The sequence below is a fragment of the Aythya ferina genome, assembly GCF_964211825.1.
Source record: "Aythya ferina genome assembly, chromosome: 4".
NCBI lineage: Eukaryota > Metazoa > Chordata > Aves > Anseriformes > Anatidae > Aythya > Aythya ferina.
In genome coordinates, this window is record NC_140300.1 from 12,752,203 (window position 1) to 12,775,362 (window position 23,160).

General features: G+C 38.5%; 1 protein-coding gene across 3 annotated transcripts in view; it reads left to right on the plus strand.

Moving 5' to 3' along the window:
• Positions 1-23,160, plus strand: part of LOC311436119 (uncharacterized protein C4orf50 homolog) — an 81,243-nt gene that overhangs the window by 27,885 nt on the left and 30,198 nt on the right. The window contains exons 15-16 of one of the 3 annotated variants that reach the window (XM_084517935.1): positions 4,800-5,042; positions 6,189-6,599. In XM_084517935.1, coding sequence (XP_084374061.1) covers positions 4,800-5,042; positions 6,189-6,539 — 594 coding nt within the window. In that variant the 3' untranslated portion in view covers positions 6,540-6,599. Of the gene's footprint in view, positions 1-4,799; positions 5,043-6,188; positions 6,600-23,160 lie in introns of those variants that run through there. The other 2 variants (XM_084517939.1, XM_084517938.1) reach the window with 2 other exon arrangements.

Consider the following 23,160-nt stretch of genomic DNA (forward strand, 5'->3'; position numbering starts at 1 on the left):
ATGTGTCCAGTGGAGTGAATTATTTGTTTTACAGAATAAGGAATACATGTGCAGAACAGTGTAGCTTTATTGTCTTTGCATCAAAGGATTTCTTCTGAGATACTTTTCAGTAGAACAATGCTTTGTTGTTTTTTGTTTTGTTTTGTTTTGTTTTCTCTACACATTTCTTTGCAAGAAAGCACTTACTGATTTTCTGTGAATCATGTTTGAAGGAAACAGGCCTGAAATAACATTCTCTCATCGTAAAATGATTTGTGTGTTGCTGTTAAGATCAGAAGCTTTTCTGACACTGAGGGTGAGATACATTTGATGTGTGTACTTCAGACAGTTACATCTGTGGTAGTTTCTCTTCTTCTTTCCATGGTTAGTAAAGAGAAACAGGAACTAACAAGGAGTTACCCTTCTCATTTTAGGTATCTGCTTTAGATAACTTGAGAAGAGTCTAAGTGACTTTCTCTTCATTGTAACAGGAGTCAGCAAGAGATGTACTTTAGTCAGGTGAATCCCACTCTTAGAGTAGAAAACCAGTTTAACTCAGGGGTTACAGTCTTTTGGGGAAAATGCTGATCAAGACCAATGGACCTTTCCAGACAAAGTTTTTCACAAGAAAAAGCTTCTTTTTCTGGTGTTACAGAGAATGTGACCTGAATCAATTGGAATTCCAAGGAGATGGAAGAACAAGGATGGTGGTTATTATTTAGTCTTTTTTTGTTGTTTTTAAAGAAGGGTAAAATCCATTGCTGAAATATGTTATACTTGACCTTCAGAAAAAAAATAAAATCTGAAGAGTATAAAATATGGATTAAAAACATTTAAGGGCAGCCTGTCCTTTCCAGAGAAATAACAAATAAAGGAGTTCAACTATTATGTAAATGAATGTTCTTAGAGAAGGAATCTCAAGAATTTTTAGTGGCTGAGGAGTTGATACATACTCAAGGTTAGTGCCATTTAAAAGTAAAATTGGATTTATCTGACAAAGATTTAGACCTGTTTCCTGACTGCATACATAAAAGAGATATTTTAGCAATGAGTTTTGCTCTAATACATCGGCAACAGTGGGAGTTTGTCTAGAACAGTAAATGCAAGAAGACTAATAGCCACGATTAAAAAGAAATAAAATAACTTTGAAAATGAACCCTCCTCATAAATACCAGAATTTATATTAAGTTAAAATGTTCAATTAAAATTATCCAGAGAAATTAAAACTTTTTATTCTTATCTATGAAGCCATTATCTTTTCAATTTTGTAATGGGGTGAAGGGTAGTATTTTTTGGTTTTAATATTGATCCTTTCAAGAATTTGAAGGGTAAACTTGTACGCTGCTAACTTTGGTGGAATATCACAATACTTTTATTTCTACCTAGGTGGGGGAATTTGTGGAAATTTTACAAGAAAGGAAAAACAAAAATCAAAGGAAAATAGAATTAATACTGTAAAAAGGTAAAGTGTGATAATTAGGTATTGGAAGAAATTCACACCTGGACATTGAGACAAAACGCAGGAATTTTTGTGTTCATAAATAAAAATATACTCAGCTCTGGTGAGGCCGCACCTCAAGTACCATGTTCAGTTTTGGGGCCCTCACTACAAGAAAGACATCAAGGCCTTCGAACGTGTCCAGAGAATAGCTATGAAGCTGGTGAAGGGCCTGGAACACAAGTCCTGTGAGGAGCGGCTGAAGGAGCTGGGGTTGTTTAGTTTGGAGAAGAGGAGGCTCAGGGGAGGCCTTATTGCTCTCTACAACTACCTAAAAGGAAGGTATGGGGAGCTGAGGGTCAGCCTAGATAACTAGTGATAGGACCAGAGGTAATGGCCTCAAGCTGCAATAGGAGAGGTTCAAGTTGGAAATTAGGAGACATTTCTTCTCAGAATGAGCAGTCAGGGTTGGGACGGGTTGCCCAGGTAGGCAGTGGAGTCACCATCTCTGGGGGAATTTAAGGAAAGGTTGGACGTGGTGCTTAGGGACATGGTTTAGTGGGTGATACTGGTAGTAGGATGATGGTTGAACCAGATGATCTTGGAGGTCTTTTCCAACCCTAATGATTCTATGATTCTATGTAAATGCTGGGCCACATCTATAATGCTATAGAAAATCTGACTTTTAGTGTTTCACAAAGTCTTATGAAATGCTGAAGAAGTGTGTTTTGGGGAGAATCATACCAGCTTTCGTATACAGCCAAAACCACTCACCACGGTTTGCATTAACTTACATTTCTGCTGAGTTTTGCTATATCAGCTGCAGCAGAATTGAGCAATCCTGGAACACAAAAGAGTTGGTGGGTTGAATAATTGAAGGAAATAGAAGGAAAGACCCTTCAATTACCTTTTTTTTTTTCTTTTTTTTTTTTCTTTTTTTTTTTTTTTTTTTCCCTAGCAATATCTACCAGTATCCCAGCTTTGATTTGGTGCTGTTTTTTCCTGGTATCTTTGCCAGCAATACTGCCTACTGAGGAGGACAGTGATTTGCCTTTGCACGGGTCATTGAACTCCAGAACTTGTGCTGCTCCTGGTGATTCTCATCTATCACTAGGGATGCCTCTAACTGTGCTTCCTGCAGTGAGGAAATTCTCATCAAATAATTTTAGATCCAATCTCTTCATGCCTCAGAACATTTCAGGGCTGCCCTTTGTAACCCCTCCATTGCTTTCAGCAAAGGCAGCATTTTTTTGTGAGTGCTGGAGACAGTCACTGTTTTCATAACCTTGGTTAGAAACCAAGGACTTCAGAAGCTGCCTTTGGCTTCAGTGTTTATAGGCAACCATCCAAATGTATAGCTTTTGATTTCCAACTGATCTATAGCTGTGGTGCTCAGATATGATTGGGTATTCATACCACCTTATCTAAATAAACACTATCCAGATCACAGACTCCCTCTGTAGATGGAGAAAGCAAGTCCCCTAGGGAGGAGCACCCATCCACCTTATGTGCCCAAAGTTGTTCCATATGAGTATTCCTTCAGTTCCCAAATGTCACTGTCTTGTTCTCTGTTCAGTCTGAAGTAAATGAGCCAGGTGGTAGCTGCCACCAAGAAGCAATGTCTCAGCTGGCTGAACATATTTGAGTTGGGCATTTTAACGGGACCAATGGCCAGAATTCAGCAGTGTTGGTTCCCACCTCTCATGATGGGGAGCCAAGAACAGAAGGAGGAATGGGATCAAAGTCAGTGTCCATCACTCGTGTTTATCGTTCACATTCTATCACATCCTGGGGATGTGATATCCTGGGGATATTATTATTATTATGGTGTATTACCCTGGTGAAAGGTCTTTCCTGCAGCACCCTCCTGACACTATGAGCTATCTGTCAGCATGTTGGTGTATTTAAGAATTATAAGACACATACTCCAAGAAGCCCAACAGCTTTGAGTGTTGCTTTGCAAGCAGGAGATTAAAGTAATGAGCTTTCTCATGTGAAGCTAGGTTGTACCCTGCAGGGATTCAGGCTCTAAGGCTATGAAGAGTAAAGCATCGCTGATATCTGTGTGGTCTCTCCCTGGCCTTGGAGCTGCTCTTGAAGTGCTTGCAAGCTGTGCATTTCTCAGAAAGCTCCATGGTGATCACTTCTGCAAGATGGTGAAACTTTCGTTGGCAACGGCAACAGTTCACGCACCATACATTCTCCTTTAAACCTTCATAGCCTTTTAATATGGTGGATCAGCTTGTCAATACATGTAAATGCTCATTTTTGGGGGGGTCATGTCAGAGCAATCTTACAACACTGCAACATTTCAGAACCCTTTGTGTTTTGTTTTGTTTTGTTTTGTTTTTCAATGTAGCTAATGCTCATTTAAAGATAAACGGAGGAAAAACAATGCATTGTTTTAAGTAAAATGTGTTTTATCTTAAATAACCATTTCTGATCTGGGATATTTATATTTTCATTTCTGGAGCTTTTGCAAGAGGACTAATGACAATGAGGTGATAACTTCATTGTGTAAGCAGATGTTTTAATTTTGGAAATAATTAAAGCAACAACAAAGGATGAAAAAATGCTATCAATCTTAAATTCATTGTGCAACTGCAAGAAGAAAATGTAGCATTAATCCTGCTGCTTTAATAAATTTGTATTTGGATGATGAAATTCTACTGACCTGTGGTAGTCATTTATTTTCAGTGAGATCTTCTCTTCCTGTTTCCAACTACTATGAAAATGTGCATAATTAAACAAGCTACATTTCTCTTTAAATGTAGCTTCAGTTCAGTGAAGAGGATATTCAGGAGGGATGATCTGGAAGCTTTGTTGTGGTGTTAGTCAATCTGGTCATGCAATGAAATCAATTCAATTAGGAAAAATTTTAATTCAGAATATGGGAATCTGTGGAAGAGTTTTTGTAATTGAACTAATATAGTCTAAAAATCCATTATGCTTAACTGTCTTGAGCATTCTTAGGTAGACAAACCTGAATTTGTTGTGGAGTTAGAGATTATACAAAATAAATACAATTTTAAGATTCTTCAAGAGGAAACATGCAATCATGCAATTAAAAAACTATCGTATTCATTTATTTATTTTAATAGTTTTTCTTAATATCCATATGCAAATTTGGAATTTGTAGTTCTTGGAGAAAACTTGAGAAATGTAGGATTACATTTTAAATGGATACAAGAATGTTTCACAGTTAAGATAATTGGTAAACTATTTTTTTTTCTTATTCCAGTAAATATGACTTCTTTACATTTAATTTCTGTGAATGTTTACATAGATTTATTAATCTAGGCAGATTCTACTAATTCAAAACACACAGTGTTGGAAAACTTCATCTACTCTAAATTTCTAAAAATGGTACTTTTAATTGTAGATGCTGCCTTCTTCCACAGACATTTCAGAGACTAGGGGACAGTCAGAGGATCACGAGACATATGTCAGAGTGAACAGGACGACAGGGTCAAAACCTGCAAACTCTCTGCGAGAGGTGGATGGTATACACAGTGCTCACATCACTCCAAATGTGTATGCCAGTTCTCCTAAAAAATTAAGAAGTCCAGAGAAGATCATAGCCTTGCTTTGGGAGCTAAGACAAAACCATTGCAAAAATTGCCAGGTCAGTAAAATTTGTTTTCATCATTTTTAGTTTAGTGAAATCTACTTTTCTTGGCTGTCCTTTTTTAGATCACATAAATATTTGAATGATCATTTCCAGAGATGCACATTTTATTGTTAGTTTAAACAAGCTGAAGATAAGATGTACTTAATGTTTTTCATTATGCTTTTTCTTCCCCATTGTGTAAGAATGGTTTGGGGCATGTAAAACAATTAAAAGTTGTTGTTTTAATCATTGCATACTCTTGGTGAGATTGTCTCTGAAAATTGTTGGATTTTTTTTTTTTTTTCGAAATAGTTATCATGTTGATCCTGTCCTACCTTTTTTTTTCCCCCTCCATTTTTTTTTTCAGTGATCCAATTATTCCTATGCCCTGAAGCTCTTTATAGTAATTTCCATTAACTGCAGGAATCCTGTTAAGACCAGAGTTGATCAATTGCAATTGCATTTGTGACAGTCTGCTGCTAACTAAACTTGCAGGAGATTTCACCCTTTCTAAGACAACATAACCTCTCCATAATTTTATGGAAACAAAATTCAGATATGCAATTACCAGAGCCAGTTAACTAGTGTAGTTACAAATATTGATCTAATGAATTTTCTTTATAATCTCAGGTTAAAATAAAAGGAATAAAACAAATAAAAACATTGTTTTTGCTTTTGACAAGAATAACTGAAAATAATAAAAAAAAAAAAATGATGCAAGACACTGATGTCTCTTTGTAGTTAAGAAACTAGAACAAAATGTTGACTCAGAATTCTGATAACATATGGGATCCTTAAATTATTTATTCCGGGGGTTTATGTGATAATTCAAGCTGCTTTCCTGGTCATCTTCTTTATCACAGTCATATATAAAAATGATTGGTAAAAATATTGTAATAGAGGAGAATTAGTAGAGAGAGTAAACTGCAAACAGCTCTTTGATGACTCTGCTCTTTGTTAATTCATTGATTATTTATATACATATATATACATACCATGTGTGCTTTAATTAAAACCCAGGGAGAGCATGACACAGACCTATTGTACAATTAAATGGGAAGCAATGGCTGAAATCAGCCACAATGCCTGGAGTGACCTGTTTCCATATAAGGTGCAGAAACACACTGGGACCAAGGTTTTCTTCTCTTCATTGCTCCTCAGATACCTTCAGCTGATCCCACCAATGCGAACCTGACAGGTGACTGCAACCTGCCCATGATCCAGGAGGAAACCCCTTGGCCTCCGTTCTCAAAGATGAAGGAGACACTGGAGCATTCAGAGCATGGTGCTTCCTGGGCCATGAAAGGGAGGGACCGCTTGTCCGAATGGGATGATGTATTTTGGGGTCAAATAGGAAATCCGCATGCAGGTGCTATTCCCCAGGGAATGAAACAGAAAAATGTCATTACGAATAATGTATGGCTCTCTAGAGATAAAACAGATGGCTCAACCTCAGCTACTGCAGCAAAAAGCTATTTGTCAGACATGTTGTCAGCAAGTAATAAAGGTTGAAATCCTGTGGGGAGAAATCAGCTGCATGGGAAAGAATATAAACCTCAGAAGTAAAACCAGGTAAAGCATCTTAGCAATGTGATTTTTATTTATTTATTTATTTGTACATACATTTTCTATGTATGTATAAAAAGAACTAATTTTATAAAACAAAAATGTTTTACTAGTTAGCATGGCCTAGCAACCTGTTTGAGATGACTGCAAAATTGCATAACTGCATACCACTTGTTTATGATTTACTTTTCCTTTAAATGACACTGTGAAACAATCTATTAAATCACATTTGATTTTATGGATAACCCATTTCTTCAGCCTGCAGTAGAAAGTTCTGAAAAAACATCTAGCTCGAGTGACAGTTTCCTCTAGAACTTAAGGAGATGTTGTGTCATGGGTGTCCTAAAATCACATTTTACAGAAATTTGAGGGTAAATTTGCTGGTAATGTTTCCTTAATGTCTTGGGATTTTGGGGGGGATTTTTTTTTTCTTTCTTACCTTTATAAGCTGACCTACAGCCAGATATTCAACGTGTTCCTGGAGGTGGTAGTATCTGTAAATTATCCTCCTTCAATTGTTACCTTTAATCTCCTTATTCAAGCTGCAGTTTAACTTGAGTAGCTTTTTTGGACTTGTTTCAGAGCACTTCATTAGGTGACTGCTTGGGCATCATGAGTACAGTAACATCAGCATTCCAGGGGTGGATGCGGTGCTGCCAAACTCCTGTCCCTGCAGTAAATAGAAGTGCCAAGCCAGCTGTGCTAGCACAGCTGTAACACTGCTTCCTCGCCACCCTGAGTCACAAACAGATGTGGTCTGCTCTGTGTGACCCTTTCATGGATCCTGGGGTAATGGGAAGGAGGAGGAATGAGGTGTGTGTGCATCAACACTGCTCGAGTTGGGGAAGAACTGAGCATGGCTGTAAATTCTCCAAGACACTGAAGTGTCGTTCATGTTGGGATCCTACCAGCATTAATACTTTTGGAAACCCTCCATTATTCAAATCTCAGAGCTATCTTTATGTTTAAGCACTGTTACAAGAAAAGTGCATTTTTAACACACTTAATTTTTAATATGTGGCATTGTTCTGCACTCTTTCTCTGCCCTCATTGATTACCCCCCAGTTGGTTCCTAGTACGTTGCTTGATGCTGCTCTTTGGGAGGCAGAAACGAAATGAATAGTTTTGAAGAAATACTAATGCATACGTTCATGCTTTATGGTGCGAAACCCATCTTCATTTGCTCAGTAACATAGCAGTGCAATTGCTTACAGCAGTAACTGAATTGGTCTTCATCCAACACCTCTTTAGAAAATACACACCAGATGCCACAGGAAATAGCCTCTGGAATTGATGTTTTGAAGCACTGTATAAGCAGAGGAGACACCTGTGAGGATCCAAAATCTGGAAGCCTGCTCTCATGTGTCTTCCTGTTCTTCCTGATTCTGGCCAGCAGTTCTAAAGACATAGCTGATACCCTGTCACCAGCTGTTTTGTTTAATGCTATGAGATTTTGATGAGGAAAAACACTTATAAATATTTGACATGGTAACTTTCATATTGATAAAATGATGCTTTAAGAATCAGTATTTAATGAAAACTATTTTGGAACTTTTTCATGCTAACAGTAAATTACAGGGCCTGGTAGTTCAGATGGGAAGTTACACCATACATGAAGTGTGTTAATAATAAGGGTATTAATAAAAATACCATATGATAGTAAGATAGTAGTCTGTTATAATTGATACCATAGTACTGTACGACAAAATTAAACCTTTCTTGTTCCAGTCCCTTTCTATGGAAGACAACTGTGGTTTAACTATCATGCCTCATCTTACAGCTAATTAGTTTATTTTCCCCCATTTTTCCTCCCTCGGGAATTAATGATTTCCTGAACAAGGGCTGCAGACACACACATTAGTAGGTGGGGAACAGACACTTGCAATTGTTTTACTCTCACAGAGCCATGTAATACCTAAGTCCACTTCGACTTAAGCAATTCTGCAGGCAAACAAATTCTCTGCTGACACTTTGTATCTTTGTTTTGCAAGTCATAGATTTTAATTAAAAACCTGTAGCCCTCTTTGTTTTTAATTCTTTAAGAAATTAATTCTTCCTACTACAAAAGGTTGTGTAAATATGTGCAGATATCACAGTTATCATCTGTCTAATTATTTCAGTTGCTTTTTATTTCTCTTAAGTACAAATGGAAATTTTAGATACTGCAGTGGAAGAATGCTAATAATTTAACAGTGATTAGTTTCCAGTGCTGCCTGCAATAGCACTAGAAAAGATGGGTCAGCTAAAAGATAGGTCAGCTTTCAGTTTTAAACTTCTGTCCTACTCCATTTCATCCCACCACTGAATAGGCAAATGAGAAATTATGGTCAGATTATGCCAAATAATTATGTGCTAATAAATGTACAAGATTAGATGATGCTTTACACCAGCAAACAAGGTCCTTCAAATGCTTTAAACATTGTCATTTATAGAAACCAGCTCCAAGACATACAGTGGCAGGCCAGATGGTTCGTATATTGGTGTCCTGCCAAGCTGAGGTCCTTTGGGAGTCTGAGTATGCTGAGTGACTCAGACAGAATAATTAATATTGCCCCTTATTCTTTAAATGAATTTTTATTTTATTTTATTTTATTTTATTTAATTGAGGGTGAATGGTAGCAGTTTGCTTACAGAACCTACCTGAACAGTTGACTTGTGTTGAACTATCTGCTGTTTGGTGTCCAAGGAACACCTGATTCAAAAGATCTTGATGGGATGATCAGGACACTTGGAAGGAAGTTGGACATCAGTGTTTCCTCACTCACAGAGGTTGTTTCCCATTCAGACTCTTCCACTTACAAAGAACTAGTTAGAAACATAACAAAACTACTTGCTAGGATCAATAGTTCACATCAAATGAATGCCCGTTAAACAAGTTCAGGTGATATTTACCCTGTTCTTTTTTCTGTGCTTGAACTCTCCAGTACTAAAGTAAAAATGTTGTATTTTAGCAGCAAGGTCCTTTCTTTTCCCTCTAGTATTAACAGAAATATCATTTAGAAATAGCATACGAACAGAATACATGGCAATTGTGCATAGTTAGTGCTTTTTAAAGGCTGTGTGAAAGATAAACTTTAAAAAAGAAAACCATGGTGTACCTGAGGCAACAAATGCACTGCAGAGTAGTTTGCACATGCACTGGAGGAGGGAGTGGGATCTGAAAATCGAAAACCACCAGAAGGAATAGCTGTTTTCCTGTGAAAGCTGTAAAATATAAAAATAATAATAATAAAAATCTTCTAGTACTGAACAAGCAGTTTTATGTGGTCAGAGGAAGCTACAAATTCTCCTGCATTCTTGCATTATCTTTTTTTGCTCTCATCTGGTAGGAATGGTCATAAACAGGAACATAAAGCTAGTTTTATTGTCAGATGAAAAGAAACAGAACACCTACAATGACAGATCATGCGTATATTAAGGAAGTTGTCTTTAGTCAATGCAATTCCTGTATTAGACTGTTTCTTGTATTCTTCTTATTTTTCAGGAAAACAGTGTGCATAATATTGACAAAGAAAAATAATAACCTGTCTTACGTTTTGTCTTCATTCACCTATTTTATCCAGTCTTGCTTGAACTGTCGGCTGAATATGAGCCAGCAGTGTGCTCAGGTGGCCAAGAAGGCCAACGGCATCCTGGCTTGTATCAGGAACAGCGTGACCAGCAGGGCTAGGGAGGTGATCGTCCCCCTGTACTCAGCTCTGGTGAGGCCGCACCTCGAGTACTGTGTTCAGTTTTGGGCCCCTCGCTACAAGAAGGACATCGAAGTGCTTGAGCGGGTGCAGAGAAGGGCGACGAAGCTGGTGAGGGGCCTGGAGAACAAGTCCTACGAGGAGCAGCTGAGGGAGCTGGGCTTGTTCAGCCTGGAGAAGAGGAGGCTCAGGGGCGACCTTATTGCACTCTACAGATACCTTAAAGGAGGCTGTAGTGAGGTGGGGGTTGGTCTGTTCTCCCACGTGCCTGGTGACAGGACGAGGGGGAATGGGCTTAAGTTGAGCCAGGGGAGTTTTAGGTTAGATGTTAGGAAGAACTTCTTCACTGAAAGGGTTGTGAGGCATTGGAACAGGCTGCCCAGGGAAGTGGTGGAGTCACCATCCCTGGAAGTCTTCAAAAGACGTTTAGATGTAGAGCTTAGGGATATGGTTTAGTGGGGACTGCTAGCGTTAGGTCAGAGGTTGGACTCGATGATCTTGAGGTCTCTTCCAACCTAGAAATTCTGTGATTCTGTGATAACTTGCATCATGAATTCTTGATAGTTAAAGTCAGTTGACAGTTACATATTAGGAATATCTAAACCAGACATAGTTTGGTCAGAATCAATAGCAGCAGGATGTGAAAGGAACATGGTCTGCGTCCACCTTTGAGATTGTAAGTGAGTGCACTGGAGAAAGGCCTGGAAGGCACTGGAAACTCAGGAAGACCACAAAACTTGATGTGTTCAATGTAAATGATGCCACCATTCACTGTTCAAACCACAAGGTTTCCTTGGAGATTAAATATTTGTAGAAAATGGAGAGGGATTCCTTTGGAAGCCTATCACTCTCCATCTACTGTGAAAAACTTTATGTGCAGAGATTTGGGGATCAGATCTGAGGCTCAGCCCATGATAACTCAGTCCCATGCTCAGGATTGACATTGGTGTGGGTCAGGACAAAAATGAGTTGCCAATCTGTAGTCCTTAATGAATAGTAGTAGCCCTTAAGTAGTCCTTCTGTAATCCTTAATAAATCATGTTTATATTTTTGGGTGGCAATTCTGATGTGCAAGAGCACTACTATCTTCTTAGTCTTTTCATCTATCCCTTAAGCTGATGAATATTAAAGCTGCTTATTAAAACCAGATAATGCATGGAAGGCTTCTGCAGTGCAGACCTTTCTCTTAAGGCCTGATTAAACCAAGAAACTCCCGGATCTAATTGTGCAACTGTATTCTTAGCAGGTCAGCCAGCTGGTAGCTCTGACTTACGTCCATCATTCTTGCAGCAGCTTTTTCTTTAGAATAAAGAGAGGAGGAGGGGCTATGGCAGAAAGCTAAATATTTCAGAAATTTTGGCCCAGAACACTTAGGCACATTGTCTTTTCCCAGCCTGTGGCCTCAATCTTATCAGTCAGGATAATGGGGAACCACAGAATAATGTGTTAATTTACATATGTATGAAATATTTATGTATATTTGTATACTTATGTATGTATAAATGCAAGGGATTGGCATAAATGAAGGTGAGATACAATAATAGGGAGAAATCACTTTCTGCAGATCTTTCTCTTTTTTTTCCTCTCCCCTTTGGGAGTCAATAATAGAAGTGGGGAAATGGACTGAAATTTTTATTTTAAAGACTGAATTTAAACCTTAACTTAAGACAACATTAAGACTATGCAGTGGAAGTTCTGGTTGTACCTTGACTCTACTGCAGGTTAAAATCCAGATGTATCTCAATCTACCTTCTGTTTCCCAAATATTTTCATTTCCATGGGAAGGAAACTCATTCATGTTCTCCACTGCCAGCCCAAGTGTAGATGACAGTGGGACCAAGCCAGTGGGAGACACTTGTCCTGTAGCAGTTTAGATCTCCCTCATCTCTTTTGGCCTCATTGCTGCTGAAAGAGGGGAATGAAAAAAGATCAGGGGTTGTATAAAATACTCCCCAAACTGTGTCTTTTTTAATATGCATAAACTGTTGAACCTTTGCTCCTGTGCTGGAAACTAGACTGACTTGCACCCTTGTTAAAGATCTTTTGAACTCTAGTAATGGAGCTAGAGGGTCTTGTTACAGATGATGGGTCAGGTTCACCACTGTGCTGCAGCAGCTCTGTTTGGTGATAGAGACCAGCTGTAAGCCTGGCTTCTCAGGCACTGAGGTCAAACATTCATGGAAAGAATGAAAAGTTTTCCCTCTCTGCTTTTTTGAAGATAGGAAATGAAGATTTATTTTCTGCCTAGCCACTGCAGCTTGGTCATGGTGCAGAACATGGAGCAGAGCAAAGGGTAATTTCAGCAGAGGATTCCTTGAAGCTCCTTTGGGTTGGACTTGTGCTAATTGTATTTGGGCAAGAGAAGCTTTAAACGCTGTGGTCTCTCAGCGTACAGCTGTCTGGCAAAGCCTTCTTGAAGTGGGGAGATCCTGGAGCACATTGTCATTTTTCGAAAACAGCTCCAGGTCTGAAAGTCATGAGCAATTCTTTCTCATTCTTAGCAAAAGCCACAGATAGGAAGGGAGATTGTGGCCGTCTGGTGTTGCCTTCTCTTGCCCCCACCATCTGCTGAGAGCTGCCTCTCTGCTTCCCCATCTGTGGAAGGGAGACTCCATCTCTCAGCAGCCACATCCTTGTTTCCAGCTGGCTGCAGACAGTCACTTCTGCTGAATGGGCTTTAAAATCTAAGGGTGAGGCTGCCTTTGGCAGCAGCTGGAGGCTCTGGTGGTTTATGACTCTGATTAGAGTGTGCCTTGGGGGATATGGAGCTGTTCCTGGGTCTCAGAGCAGTAGATCTGTGGGAGAAACACCAATCCAGCCAGCATTTGGCTGCTGTGTGGACAGCAAGGGGTTGAGACTGAGATTTCCACTGACTTTTGGGAGTGGACGGACAATTGACTCAGCATTTCCTGGTTGTTTTCAGGTGACGTGACATCTTCACCATGCTACAAATATAAGCTCTTTGTTGCCTCTCATTTCATTCCTCTGAAATTTGTTTCCTGAAAAACAGCAGAACTTGGAAAGGGAAGGGGGTACAGTGTGTCCTCTCCAGAGTAAGGCTAGCCTGTAGTTATGTTACTCCTCTTGAGGTTTAAGAGTTATGTGGGTTTGAATCCCTTTAGCCTTAATGAGGCTGATGAACACAGGTGAATTTCATGTATTCCACTGTATAACTTAAATCAGATTTTTGTCTAAAGGTAAAGACTCTTGCACAGATTTTGCATTTTGAGTGAAATGGTTCCTAGGCTGAACAGCACTCATTTGCTTTTCCGTGAAGACTTTATCACAGAGATGTCTCACTCTGAACCCCAAACAAGTTTAGGACAGCTCAGCCAACACTGCAGACCTTCACAGCAGTGAATGTTAGGTAGCTGTCTCCAAAGCAGGAAATTTGTTATCATCTGTTTAGGAACTAAGTTTGAATTCTGCATGATTCATGATCTAGGGATTCCTTGGACCAAGTGTAAGTCTGACTTAGTCTCCTGGGGCCCCTAATAGTCCTGAACAAAAACCAGCACTTGGTCTGCAGGACAGGATTCATCTCACTGTAATGTAATCTCTAAAACATGTATTATGATAGAGATGTCTTTTCACTCACTGAATATAAAAATGAACTGAGGAGGACTATCTCAGATGTGGGATCTACACTGCAGAAGAATGGGAAGCTGATTTCCATCCAAAGTACTTCAACAGTAAATATGACCACGGTTATATGTGACTTGCTGGGGTGAGCTGACAGTGCCTAGCAGGAGCAGGAGCTGAAATCCTCCTCCTGCATCCTATGCAACTGCTCCAAACGCTGAACTAGCCTTCTCATAAGAGATAATTGCCATTAACACTTGGGAACCTTTGCCTTTGTGATGTTCTCTATCTTTTTTTTTTTAATGTTCAGCCTGAGGACTTTTCCTTTGTACTCATTCCTTGGATTAATTATGTAGTTTTGTCTTTATTTATAGTCTTCAGCTCTTTTGGATTCAATGTGAGACATTTAGGTAACAGATGATACATATATTAAATAGGAAATAAAATGTGTATGTAGATCTGAGGCTTTATTGACCTGACATAATTTCTCTTGAGGCCACGGGAGATCAGAGACAACATTCATCAAGTGAGGCATTGAGCATATGCCAGGTCTCGTGCTAATACTCAGGAGCTTTTGCATTAAAAAAAGCTGAATTCACTGTTCTCTGTCTGTGAACTGTGTACTGCTCTTTACTTGTGTGTGCTTCCCCTTGAACAGCATAAAGTATAACAATATGGAAGAGAGGGCAACAACTTATAAAACAGTGTGTTCAGATGCATGGATTCAGCCTGGTCTGTGGTGAGTTTTCTTTAGTGGATTAATACCTGCAGTCACTGCCGTTGTTCTGGGAAATCACACAGGCACATGTGTTTCCTTCAGAGGGCTTCTGACCTCTTTTGTGTTCTTCTCTTTAATTTCTGTGTCCTAAGTAAGGTAATATTAAAAGAAATCTTTGATTGTGTGCTTCCTTGGGAGCTTTAAAGAGTGTAAAGGAGGGAAGTGGTTTCTGCTGCTTCTAAATTAAAAGCAATTGCTCAAACTCCTGCAAGTCTCTGGAAGATGACATATCTACTAAGAATGACTGCAGCTCTGTGCACTGGCAAACTGGATGCTAGAGAAAGAACAATGCAATTGTCAAGGCACATTCTTCAGTTTAATAAACCATTTTTGAGAAGAAGGTTCTGCCTCAGTTTAATAGTCCTCTTTGGAAGAAAAAAATAAATAAAATTCTAAACTTTAGTATGAAAGTAAACACTCCTTTCTTTTAAAATAAACACACTTATTTCTTCTGCAGTGCGTTAAACCGGTTGCAATGGTTTATGAATAAGACAAATACCTTAACAGTATTATTAGGATTAACCACCTCTGTTGTGCATAAACATGATCCTTTTTAATTTATAAACATGCATATTTTATTTCCTAACTAGATTTTCCCTCAGAAGGGAAAATCTTGTCTGTAATACTTACTTGTAAAGCCCTATGGTATGTCCTACTTTGAATTACTACCTTTGAGCTCACAGTTAAACAGAGGTTGTAGCAATATATTCTTTGTCCATCTCACCTTGGCACCATGGCAGTTTAACATCAGAGGCTGCTTCCTGCTCCAAAACAATTGTTTTGGGACTGATTACCAAGTCATAGTGTTGTACAAAATGTCCAAATCTGCTTGTCAATCTGTTCCTTGGATTATCAGTGGAAGAAAATGTATTTTCATCTGTATACTTCACATTGGGACCCCAATGCATCAGGATTTCCCCTCCCCTTTGTCCCTTGGCAGAGTTTATATTACTCCCCTAGGCAGAGTCCCTGGCCTGTTTTTCCTTAGCAGAGCTGCCACGATACCCCCAGCTACTGTAAAGCTCACATCCATCGACACTCTGAAACAGATTAAAACATCACATAGACCTCAGGCCCTAGAAAGTGCACTCACACCACAATCACTTTCACCCTCTTGGCACCGTTCTTGTGATTTCTGAAGCCTTGGGATCCTTGGTATACTTTTTTTTTTTTTTTTTTTTTTTTTTTTTTTTTTTTTCCAACTGCTGCAGCTGAACTGTGTTATCTGTTGATGACCACACCATTAAAAAAGCAACTTCTAATTTATAGGCCCACCTGATAGACTTGGGACACAAGTTGAACTCATGCTCAATAATTAATGTGAAATAAAAGGTATAGTGTTACATGGCCCAGTTAGATTAGATGCTCTTGTTTTGTCATTCAGCCACAGCTGATAAGTTTTACATCCTCATAAAAGAAGGTACCTATGCTGCTGTGGTTTTTCAGGTTAAAGAAAAAATCATGTTATAATCAAATATATAACCAGAGCATATATAACTCAACAGGTTAAGAGATAAGCATCTGTAAATAAAATCAGATTTTTGGGGGGAGCATATGCTGAAATAAATATGATTTTTTTCCACATAAAATGTTATGGAGTTTTTTCAGAGTCATAAGAAGGAATTAGGTATCCAGATTTCATTGCCTTTCCATTATAGATGGCAACTAATTCCTCTTAACCCTTTGAAAATACCCCATAATTTATTGAATTTTATTATGCTTGCTTGTATGTATTTATGTAGGGCCAAAAATGAGGATTCTTGGTGGTTTTTATATTGTTTGTTTATTCAGTGTAAACTTCCATATGAAATATTTACACGTGGGGATGTATAAATAAGAGTAGATGAAGAACCTCAGGATTGTTTCACTGGGACTCTGTAGCATTCACTTTTGTAAAGCTAAGCAAGCAATAGGAGTGTTGAAAAGGCATTTAGTCACACTGGGTGTCAAGAAGCAGCTGCAGAGTTGACTGCTCTACCACAGGAACAATGTAGTCCTCATTCACATGTTGGATTTACGTGGAACTCAGAGATCTTATGTGAATGTTCCCATTGCGAAGGTCACTTTTTTTCTCCTTCTTTTTGTCTGAAAAGATCAATATCTCATAAAGAAACCCTTCAATATGGAATATTTTGAATGAGCATACAATAATTAATGTTCTCTTGCCTGCGCGAGATACAGGGAAAAGAGTTTTCCTGGTATAATGAGTGATAAGTAGAACAAAGATCATTTGGGAGTAAAATGTAGCTGTTTGATCCATTTGATAATTTCCATCTGGATGGCATTTGCTTCTCTCTTTAAAGGGAACAGGAGCTGCCTATTTCTAGGCAATCTGTTCAGTTTCTTTTACAGGAAAGGACAGTTTAGCTATTCCTTCCATATGAGCATACATTATTACATCTAACAAATATGTTGTTCATCTCTCATTTTATCCAGACCCTCTAAGCACTCTTAATCCCTGGGTGGGTTGAGATAGGGATTGAATTTCCTTTTATTCTTTTTTTTTTTTTCTTTTTTTTTTCTTTTTTTTTCCATTTTTTAAATTTTTTTTTTCTTCTTTTTTCCTGTCCAAAAATGAATAAGAGAGGGGAAAGATCCACATTACTCTGTGTGGACATGTGTTACTTAGTTTACTAAAAAAAAATTTTACTTGAGGAACTGGAAAGCAAGATATCTGTAACGATAACAGTATAATCATTGTCCCTCTTGGCCTGATGATGCTGGAGGAACATGGGTCTGCAATTCTAGCTCCTTGTTATCATGGTATCCAAGTCATGTAATGTCTGCCATAAATTAAGCAAGCTCTATCTCAGGATTTCCCCTCCTTTACAACAGTAAAGTATTCTAAATGTTAAGAGAATCTCTATGACCCATGGGGAAACAGACAAACAAAAAAGGTAACAAAATTAAGAAAATACTACAAATAAAAACCTGGTATTTTAGGACCATGCCTCCTTCATCCTCCTCTTGCTAGTGGTCCCTGGATACTGGTTATTCTCTCTTTCTTGGTTTGGTTTGGCTTGCTGGGCTCTTTCAGCAATGAGATTTGAGTTTTGGTTTACTATGTCCAGCATCCTGTGAGCACTGCTATTCTAGGTGTGCTTGGGCAGCTCAGCTGGAAGCTCATCCACAGAAATATTTGATATTAAAACAGTCTTTTGTTGCTGCCACTGACATCCATTAGCACAATCAGCAAAATTTGTCACTGCAGCATCAGATCCATGAGAGCACGGATGGCTTCAAAATGGGTGAATTCAGCATCAGAGCTGTAGTTTTAGCAGCAATTGCTCCTTACCATTTTGCAACCGGAATTGTTATTAATGTTAATATTTATCAAACAAATGAATTGTGTGCTCTGAAGAAGTCTATGAAGGGTATTATAACTCCAGACTCAATGGAGATTTATACTTATTCAGGTGAAATTCAGTTCAGGCCTGGTTCTTGGGTGATTTCAGTGCATTGGCAATCATACATCTCATCCGTGAGTCATCAGTTTGGGATCTAAATGCCTATTTCTTTTTCCATTGTACTTGCTAGCTGTTGGCTAAGCTTAGACTGGACACAAGTAACCTGAGAGGAGGCAAGCCCTGACTGCTTACTTGTAGATTTAAAATGAATCCAGGCTATAACTTGTGGTTAGGATATGTAATCCAAAAGACATGGAAGATTATTAACTTCTAGAAAAGCTTTTCTTTTTTTCCTGTCCTGACCTTTAACAATCTGCACCAATGAACAGAGCAGATAGGAGAAAGACTCTCACCCTTTGCACCTCCTGCTCAGGAAGAGGGCACCAGGACTCACCTTCCTGCTCCCACAACAGGAGTTTTCTCACTACAGGGAGAAGTTTTGAATAGTCCTGTGGCTGAAAATACAGGCGTTGGCTTTAATTCCAGGCTTGCTTGGGTGGCTATCTCCTTCAGGACTGCTCCTAAACTCTCATTTAGGAGATGGTGGCCAAGTTTCTGGTGACATGGAGACTCATTATTCATGTCACTCATTATTCATTATTCACAAAGTACAGTGAAAAATATTAAGGATTTTGACCATGTTGGCTAATGATGTTTCTTTCATACCTCATATTAAAGGGGGCAAGGAAAAACTGGAGAAAGATGCAAGGAAGGGACAGAGGAAAAAAAAAATCCACCTGGAAGCAGAAGAAAAGGGCTGGTAGAAGAAGAAATTAAGTTGTGCTGGGGGGAAGGGGAAGCAAAACAAGCAAATGTTAGTCAGGCAGGACAACATTTTGGGCTTGAATCCCTCTTTCTTAGTTCTTATGATTATATTTTATAGATGTGTATACATTCTTAATTTGTCAGAATGCATTTAATTCCTCAGTAAAGCATAGTGAAAGCCAAGGACATTGTGGTGGGATACAAACAGCTTCCTCTAGTGGTGGAGGGACTTTTATGCTTCTAAATGACAGTGTAAGGTAAAACAAATAATCTAAGTTCTGTCATCACTTGTGCTTCCCTGTGTTGGTATTTCTAGGGAATGCAGTTAGGTTGTTGAAGGAGCAAAGCACCATAGCAGCAGAAATATCCTGGATTGCCTTGCATCTGATCAGTTCGTGCACTGATTATGAAGGAGGAAAAAATATATTTATTAGATTTCTTTTGGGGTACATTTCAAGATGTACATGTCAATGTCATATTGGGCTATTTTTTAAAAAGGAGTGAAATGAAAGGAAGATGTGTGGAGTTTCCCTTCTGTTCCCATGAGTTTCACCAACTCGTAGCTGAGCCAGTCAATGCACACATCTTTCATGTGAAATTCAGTCCCATCATGTTGGAGCTCTTTGTTCCTCCACAGTACACAGCCAGGAGTAGAGATTTTCAGGTGGGCTGGCTCAGACTTGGTAAATAAAATGAGACAGCAAAACATGTTGTGTGTTCGGGGCTGGGGAAGCACATGTGTGCAGCTGCGTGGAGCCTGGTGCTGAAGGGCTTCTTGGGGAGGGCAGAGGAAATGGGTTAAAGTGAAACACATGCTGTATACGCAGGAATTCACATTCATTTTGTTTACTCACCTGGCTATTGAGGAAACTGTGACAAAGAACATATGTATTCAGCTGACGGCCTTTTTATAAGACTAGCTATGACGAATACAGTACTTTGTTTTCCATGCAGAGAGCTGATGTTTGTTACTGTCGTGTCACTTCAGTTACAGCAGGGATTTTCTTCTTCTCTGGAAGTAGCTTTAAATGAGACAGAAGTAATATCTGGTTTGCTAGCACAAATTAAATTGCCAGCTGGGTTTTGCTTCCTTTGACAAAGCTGTTATAGCTCTTAGTACTCTAAGATTTTATCCAGATAGATCATGGCCATTTCCTTGCTGGTGCTGTGTGGCAGTTTGATCTGGCTAATATCTACATCCTTCATAAACTATTAAGGAAGGCAGCATCACTGAGAGTTTATTTTATGCCTTGAAGACTTTTTCAAGCCATTTTGTTACAAGATGACATCTGCTGCTGCTGCCGAAAGGGGCTTTGTGCTTTCTGCTGCAGGTTGTGGCAGTGCAGGGATGTGTGAGCTGTGCCTCTGTGGTACCCCCACATGTGCTGACACCATGCTCCAGACATCCAGTGAACAACCAAGCTACAGTACTCTGGTGCAGTTGGTTTTAGGAATAGTTTCTTAAAATTTATGCTTCCTGGAGAGGTCACATCCTCTTGCATTCTTCAGGCACATAATAGGTTGTACCTCGGGAAGTCAAATAGTCAAATTTTTGTGTTTCTTCTCATGCTTAGAGAACGAAAACCTGCTTGTGGACAGAAAAGGAAGATCCATTAAACAAAACAAACAAACAAACAAAAACACACAAGAAACAAACAAAACACCTGACAACAGCTGAAAGCAGATACTTAGGGGAAAATACCAGGACAGATGGATGCTTTCCAAGGCTTTAATCATTTGCAGCTCAAGGACTTCTTGAAGCAGTGGTGGTTTCTATTCATTCAATGAACCTTAGTAGATTTCTCTTCCCTTAGGATGTCAAATCTCTCTGAACCCCTGTAAGCTTTCTGCATGTTGCTCTGTACCCTGGCAGGATGCTCACCACTGTGTTGCATGTTAAAAACTATTTTGTTAGCAACCTGTTACCAACAGCTTCATTAGTGTACCCTGGATCTTGTTGTTCCTGGTTTCCCTTTCCACTTAGATGCACTTTTACCCAAGAATCCGTCTTCATTGTAGAGCATTAAGTTTACAGAGGAATCTTTCTAGCAAACAGCAGCATTGCTTGCACAGTTTTTGGATTCAAATTTCCAAAGCCATCTCAGGCTATGTATAAAGTAAACAATTTTGAAAAGTCAAAAAACCTTTCTTCTCCAATCTGTCAGGCTTTAATGTAAATGACCACTTACTGGTTTTTTCTTTCTCTTTTAGGTAAGAAAAAGTACTCACTAGACTGATTCCAGAGCATAGACAGAACTTTTGGAGCTATGACTGATATTGCAAGCTGAGTTCCTTATCAGACCTTGTAAGGTAAATCAGAGAATGATAGGTAGTGGGGAAGGTGGACTAAATTAGGAGACAAGGCGGTACCATTTCTTTTCTATTCCGTGTAAGTGCTTCCTCTGGAAACATTTGATATTTATCATACCGCACTCTCCTCTGTACAACTGCAGAAAATTTTTGTGCACTGGAAATCCTCGGCCTCATAAATTCTTGTCTCAGGTTAATACAGGCAAGGCATGAAGTGGATTTTGGGGTTATGTAACAACAGCATGAGAATATCTTCTTTTCAGCTCTTTAACACTGTGTATGCACAACTAACATCTTCATGATTCCTCTTTCTCTTTTTTTAGTTGCTGTCAATTCTGATGTGTACTTTTAAAGTCAAAGTCTTTATGACTTTAAGACCGATTTCTAGGCCAAATATTCATTCTGCTGTTGAATATTAAGGAAGACAGTTGGCCTTTTTTGGTTTATGTGTTTTTCTCAGATGCCTGCCCTGAGAATTTAGCAGCTTTTTTTTTCAGATTATTTTTTCTCAGCTATGCTATTACACCTGCTTTTTTTCATTCACTGTTTTGTCTGTTGAAGTCCCCATAATCCTACTACCATGTGTGTTTCAACGTCTGATGGAAACTATTAGACTGTAGCTAATGCAGAAGATAATGACTGAGATAAAAAACTGTTTAAGTTCTGCTAATCTCCAAAGTATAGAGATAATGGGGAAAATCACAGTATTGATGAGGAAGTATTGATACTAGAAAGATATGCCCCTATTGAATCAAAGCATTTAAAGCAGATGCTGAAATTATATTGAAACCTCACTGCTGAACTGGCCAGAAGGTTGAAAATTGAGTTAATTGCAAGGACTCAGATGTATGAATGGGGGACACTGTTAAATTGACTTTCCTAGCTAAAAGGGAGAAAACTGATGTGAAAAGCCAATGAGAATTGTACTATTGCTGTATGGCTTTTGTTTTTTCTCCAGGGATCTCTTTGCCAGTTGGTTTGGTCTGCTTTATTAAAACAGTGGGGGAAGGCAGCCTGATAGTTGGTTCAGAGAGACCTGTAAATGATGCATTAGGATGCTGCAATATGACTTTCATTGCAGGATACAGGATAATACAGGTTTAACATAAATAAACATTTAATGTCTCATCTCCAAAGATTTTTAATAATTTTTAGTTAATTGTCATACTGCTTTTTTTTGGTATATTTTAATTTAGATACAGAAAGCCCTGTATGCTAATTTTAGAAGTGTTAATTTTCACATGGAGCACATTGATCTTGAAACACTCAATAAAATCAATATAGCCATTTCTGATGACAAACACAGATTTGACACTTTTTGCACAATGGTCAAAGACATATAATCTATCATGTTGTCTTACAAAAAGAAAAAAAAAAACAGCAAACTAAGTAGAAGTATATGTAATCAAGATGGTTCTGAAAGAAGCTATTTAAAAATGCTCATCACATTATGACAGTATTTTTTTTTTTAGCTGAAATACCAGATTTAATTATATTTCCTATTCACAGAAGAGGATTTCTAGCTCCTCATTGGTTTTACTCCAACACATGGGCTTAGACAGAACTTTAAAAGGTTGTACATGGTTGTTCAGTCTTTCAATTTGAATCAACTATTTACCTTCCTTTCAAGAACTATGTAATGCTTGCTTTGATCATGTTCAAGATGCTTGCGCTCTTAGACTTTTGCCACCTTTTACCATGCCTTTAAAATAGAGCAGCTTTATCTTTACTGAGGTACAAAAAGATTAAGTGTAAGTCCAAAGTCCTGCATAGTCTGTAGCAAACCAAGGTATCAAAGTCTGGTCTAAAACCAAAGGCAGTGCAGTAACCACTGGATCATCCTATGTCAGGAAGGAAGAGTTGAGAAATGAAGTTTTACCCAACATGTATAAAAGTATTAAAAGCTGACATAATATTAATAGGAAATTGTTTTATTTGTATCAAATAGATTTAATTCTTGTGAAAAGTGCTAGACGGTTTACCTGGAAGAAAAGGAAAATCTATGTTCATTAATAGATAAAATAATTTACTTTTAT